Source organism: Pimephales promelas, chromosome 6, assembly GCF_988280905.1.
Source record: "Pimephales promelas chromosome 6, fPimPro1.hap1.1, whole genome shotgun sequence".
NCBI classification, from domain to species: Eukaryota; Metazoa; Chordata; class Actinopteri; order Cypriniformes; family Leuciscidae; genus Pimephales; species Pimephales promelas.
The window spans coordinates 13,622,301-13,628,300 of NC_142774.1; the positions used below are offsets into that span (position 1 = coordinate 13,622,301).

Below are 6,000 nucleotides of genomic sequence, written 5' to 3' on the forward strand. Positions count from 1 at the left end.
ACAATAACCGTCCTCAGATCGGTTCTATCCCGGGAAGACCTCGCCTGAGAACGCCGCGTCTCAGCCCAGTTTTGCTGGGGAGGAGCCCGAGACGCGACGCTCTCTCGACGGGCGGGGCTGCTCTCGCCCAGCAGCCCCCGAAGGATGAGTACGGAGGGGGAGACATTTCTGGAGCGCCGCTGCCTGTTTTTTTCCCGGTCGACAGCGGCGCATCCAGGAGAAACGCTTTATCTTTCTCCTTCATATTAGCCAGATTTAGCCACAGATGCCTCTCCGTGGCCACCAGGGCTGCCATAGAGCGGCCGACTGATCTGGCCGTCTCCTTGGTGGCACGGAGAGAAATATCTGCCGCCTGACGCAGTATCTCATTAATCACGTCAGTGCCGACGACCTCCCCCTCACTCATATCTCCTAGACCCAGCAATATTAGCATACATAGAGGTCTGGTGTGTCAAAATTCTAGCTGACACTGGTTTGTTCCACGATCTACACACCTCGGTGTGTAGATCGGGGAAGAAGGGCAAACACCGGCATGGAGGTAGTGAGTGTGATATTAAAAATCTCTCATCCATTTTACTCTCTCGACTCTTGTTTCTCAACTGGCCATTCAATGGTTAATTTTTCCACAGCCCGAGTCAAAAACCTCCATTTTTTTTTTTTTCCTTTTATTTTTACTACATTCGCGGGAGACTGGGATGGCAAACGAGCTTCCCTCGCTCTCCACTGAGTCCATAGACTCTGCATCCACACTTTCAACATCCAGCTCCTCAGAACTGGATAATTGAAGTGATGGCGCCTCAGCCCGGGCAGGAAAAACCGCAACGCGGACTCCCGCAGCGAGAACTGAGGCACTGGATCTACCAGGTAAGGGCAGAGAAAGGGCGGGGCCCGTCTCAATCCCCGCTGATAGATCCATCTGCGATCCCCACGACGCAAGCCTTCGCTGTGCCTCGGCAGCAGCGGGACCCGAGCCGCGGGGAGCGCGCACCGAACCACTCTCCTCGAAGAGTGCCCGGCTGGAGCGAAGTGTCTTCATGGGCAGACACTCACAGTGCACAGCCGGCCCCCTCGAGAGCCGACTGAGCATGCTGCACTCCCAAGCAAACAACACACAGATCGTGTGTATCCCCACCCGTGATGAAGCGAGGGCAGGGATGAACACACTTTCTGCTGTTGTTTGCTCGCCATATCAATATATATAAATATACAATATTAGACAGACAGACAAAATTCATACACAGAGCGCTTGTGAAGACTCAGAAGCTGTTGCGCTTGTGTTTCGGGGATGCTTTATAGTTTCCTGGTCGATACGTCACCCCGCCTATGACGTTCCGTCTCGCCATTGGACAGATTTCATACGTGCTTCATGACTCGTCACGCAGAGGCGTTCCCACGGCGTTTACACGCAGCTCGAAGTTCCCTGAATGGGAACCAGACCAGCATGGTACATGCCCAGTGAAAACAAAATAGTTTTTATTTACTGTAACTGAGCAGTTTCCCAAGAGAACTGCAAACCACACTAAAAATACCATTGACATGCCATGATTACCTCTTGGTGTTTAAAAAAAAAAATAACACTGTCAGGATTTACTTAAGACATGCAGTGTTATTTTTGCAACTGACCTTATTGCATATGCATTTGTAGAAGTTTCCCTTTCAGACACAATATTTATGGAGGGAGACTATTTAATTGAATCATGCAAGGTGATTTACTAAGGTTTGCCCTCATCAGTTTACTGATGTGCACCATTATTTAATGCCCAAAAAAGCATGTCTTAAACCAGACACTAATATGCACTGCTGTTGATAGATTGTGTTGGTCATTATGGAAATGATCCGGCTGCGTCTATGTTCTTTAATTAGCACGACGTCAGTAGATCACACGCAGAACTTTCCATTCCCATCGGCACTTTTTTTGTAATTGTGCTCTCATGCTAATTTGCCCTGTTTAGTAAATCTGGCCCCTAAATGTTAAAATCACTCTGGTTTAAGTGACATAGCATTTTGTCCATTTGCAAGATTCCCTGCACATGAGTAGCAACAACATGCTAACAAAAAGTTTATTAGGCAGTTTATAAACTCTTTCCACTTAAGGTTGATTTTTCGTAATGTGGCCACTATGTGTTTAATCGTCAGCAATCACAAACACCAGTGCTAAGAATTTACTCTCTCTCGTCAGTCAAGTTTTTAGGCCATTTGAAACAAAGAAAGCAAAATAGTGTGGCAGAGTTGAATTAGCCACTGAATTTGTTTTCATCGAGTTGTAAAGAAAAACATCTGTTTATGCCTTTGGGGGTAGCACGAGGAATGCTGGGTAGAAACACTGTATTTCTAAACAGTTTATCATCTCTGACAAATGTGCATGCTGGACATTGTTCCTTACTTGCGTAACGCTCTGGGAATTGGCCGGGCATTCCATAGCATTGACCAAAGATGTCCTCAGAAATGTAAAAATAAGTTGTAATGTAAAATAAGAAACTCTGTTATGAAACTCTAGCTGGCTTAGACTCGTGGGTCTTTAACATAACTGATGATATTTATATTGTTATCTGCATAGCACGAGCTGATTGGTTCATGTTGCATCAGCAGCCAATGAACTTGCTTCTCAACATTTAAATAGTTAGCACTTTCAGAGTTCCTCTGCAACCATCCACCTTCCTCATTTCCTGTGTTTATCTTCTATATATCCTGAAGCAGTATGTCACGTCTTACATGCACAACAGCTGCATATCAGTGTATGTATTGGCAGTAGCAAGTACTAGCAAGTAGCAATACTCAACAGCATCAGTAATATCAGAGAACAAATACATTAGCCTTGTCAAATCCACTAACATGCAAGCATCTTCATAGAACTGTCATGATAGAACTTCTGTTTCTCTTCTCTCCATCAGCAGACACTGAGCAGGACTTTTGTGGCCCGGACAAAGAGCTGGATGAGGAGACCTGTCAGTGTGTTTGCCGAAAAGAGCTGAGAACGGCAGACTGTGGACCACTGCACTACCTGGACAAGAACACCTGTCATTGTGCGTGTAAAGTTCAGCCCTCTTCCTGTGGGCCTCATCAGAGCTTCAACAAGGACACCTGCCAGTGTACCTGCTCCAAGGTGTGTCCTAGGAGTCATCCTCTCAACCGCACCAAATGTGTGTGTGAATGCACAGAGTCTCCTAACAAGTGCTTCTTAAAAGGGAGTCGGTTCCACCCAGCCACATGCAGGTGAGAAAAGTTTTCTGTTACTCATCAGGTTCTCCCTAAAGGCCCAAATATACTCGCGGCAAAGTTATTTTCAGTTCTTCGCTTAGGGGTAAAAAGAAGTTTAGTGTAATATACTGTTACTGAACATTCCGATTCATATGCAAATATGTAAATATGTGCTGCTCATTCCTACAAGATAAAAATTACAGCAGAGAAGAGAGCATTAGATTATACCTATGTGTGCATATGTTTTGCTCAAGTTCTGCAATTTTTATATGCCACTTTATAGAATATATTACTTTGAAGTAGTAGACAGCTTTACAGGAATAAACATGAAAAATTATATTTTATGCAAAGTGTCATATGCTATTCACACAAACACCTAAAATCTTGATGGATTTAATGTTCGTACAGTAAACACAAACAGAATTATGGGTAATTAAGGCCCTTTCATTACAATGTAAATATACTGTAGGTAAACAAAAATATAAACTTGTAAGACAATGTGGAAAAATAAACATTCCTAAAACATTTAATTTACGTTATTTCAACAACATTAGTTAACATGAAGTAACGATTAACAATACTTCTAAATAATTTATCAATTAATTTCAACATTTGATAATAGATTTTAAAAAATGATAATGCACTGTGAACTAACATAAACCATGAAAAAATATATATATTTATGTATATTTATACTATATATATATATATATATATATATATATATATATATATATATATATATATAGTGTCATTGTTTATGTTAGTTCACAGTGCATTATAACTTTTCAATTTCATACTTTTATTATTTTTCAGTTTTATTATCTTATCAAAAAAATCAAGTAAATTCTGTGACTGTTGTTGATTTTTATCATTTAAAAACCTTTACAAAATATTACTGATGCGCTTACATGCTACAGTGATAATATCCGATAGTAATACCATTTTTCCCCCCCCTTTCTTATTGTTAGTTGTGTCTGGCCGCCATGTAACGTGGACCCCAGGAGAAGGAGATGTAAGGATAATGAGTATTTCAGTGAGCAACTGTGTTACTGTATACCCAAATACCTGGGGAGACTGAACTAAATACAACCAACAGTACAGGTAGCACTGAATGCTTACGGACACGCTGGTATTTGGAGCAGTGCTAATGTTCGGCTGCTGCTTATCTGACTCACATGTGCTAGGTCATGTGGACTAGTGTGGAGTAAGTGGGAGACAAGAAATGACCACATTTAACCCCACATATCAAGCATGGGGTGAGCTATTAAGGACTGAGAGAAATTTTCTAAGGCTGGAGCCATGTTTTTTCATTGTTTTAATTGAATTGTCTTTTCATTTTTTTGTCAGATAATGATTATATAATTTATTGCCATGAAATGTTTTGAATCTCCCTTGTTCATAGCATTCATTTCAAATCTCTGCAAAGACAAAAAAAAACCACTGTGATCAATATTTTTGTATCATGTTAAGTCCCGTAAAATAAAGTATAAAGTTGTATTATATATTGTTAACTTATTTATAAGCTAGACTATCTTATTGTAATAATACTGCACATGATTCAAATTTATTTAGTATTGACTACCAAATATATGCACCTATCATTCCAGATAAAGTTATTCCAGATATCAAACTGACAGTGCAAGCCGGCAAAGAAACTTTTTTTGTGCTGGAAGCATTGCTTGTTGACAATCTAAAACCATCATGCAAGTCACCTACAACATCGAAGACTCTGAACAAGGAAATACAGCATGTACACTTGGATGAATGGATTTCACTTATGTCACATCCAACCTGCCTCCTTAAGTAAAAACAGTATTACAGTGAAACAAGCTCTAAGTTTGGAGATCAGTGGAGGACTCATCTTTTAGGACTTTAACCTCAATTGATTTGTAAATAGGAGCAATGTGATTGGCCCAACTCCACTTGATATCGGCCCTCTGTTTCAGCTTGACACTGTAAATATAATAAATCACCTCTGCTTCCATCCCAGTTCTTGTATCTTTGTCTGCCAAAAGCGTGTGTGTGATTTCTTTTTCTTCCTTTTTTCACCGATTCTCATTCCATAGAAAGCCCCTGGAGAACCATAATGGAACAATAATCTTCTGCCATCAGATGGGAATGATCAGAAACAAACTCTGGAGCTAAATCCAGCACATCTTTTGTCTTCTAGCATATTCATACAGCAGGTGGCCTCGTTCCCATGTGTTTTAACCCCAGTATATGCAAAGACGTTTTCTAAATTCACACACGTCACTGCTTCTTTTCTTCAGGGCTCTTCAGATCTAGTTGCATCTGGACTGTATTACCCCTTCCTTCTCTAACACATGCTACCATGGATTTTATGCTGTAAAATTGTGCACCATTTATCTGTTTCCAGCTAAAATGAGGGTTTCCCTGTACCCTGGTTTGCAACAGATTGTACCATAGCCATCTGCATCCGCTGCACAATCCCAGGAGAGACCTGATAAAAATAACATATGTGGACTCACAGTGGATCACCGTGAAATAACTTGAAACAGTCGTTCCGTCAGTGGATTTGAGTATTTGAGAATGGGGGTGAAGCCATGTCTAGTCTGATTTTCCCCTCTGCCTTGGCTTGCTTACCTAGTTCGTAGTGGTGAATGAAGATGAGGTTTAAATTTCAACATTTAGCTGACATTAGGTTTTCATCTGGTGCTTGTGTATTCCAATGAGCTAGAAACGAAAATAAGTACAGACATGTAAATAAATGAGTGGTTTGTTCTTATAATTTAAAAGACTAGCGTTTCAGACGTCCCAGCTAGCATGTTTATACAATGT

The 6,000-nt window shown here is 40.9% G+C and overlaps 1 protein-coding gene across 4 annotated transcripts in view; it reads left to right on the forward strand.

Moving 5' to 3' along the window:
* Window positions 1–5,185, forward strand: part of vegfc (vascular endothelial growth factor c) — a 57,788-nt gene extending 52,603 nt beyond the window's left edge. For 3 of the 4 annotated variants that reach the window (XM_039690852.2, XM_039690833.2, XM_089132134.1), the window contains exons 6-7: window positions 2,892–3,213; window positions 4,170–5,185. In XM_039690852.2, the coding sequence (XP_039546786.1) occupies window positions 2,892–3,213; window positions 4,170–4,284 (437 nt within the window). In that variant the 3' untranslated portion in view covers window positions 4,285–5,185. The remainder of the gene's footprint in view (window positions 1–2,891; window positions 3,214–4,169) is intronic. The other variant, XM_039690842.2, reaches the window with a different exon arrangement.
* Window positions 5,186–6,000: the final 815 nt, after the last annotated feature.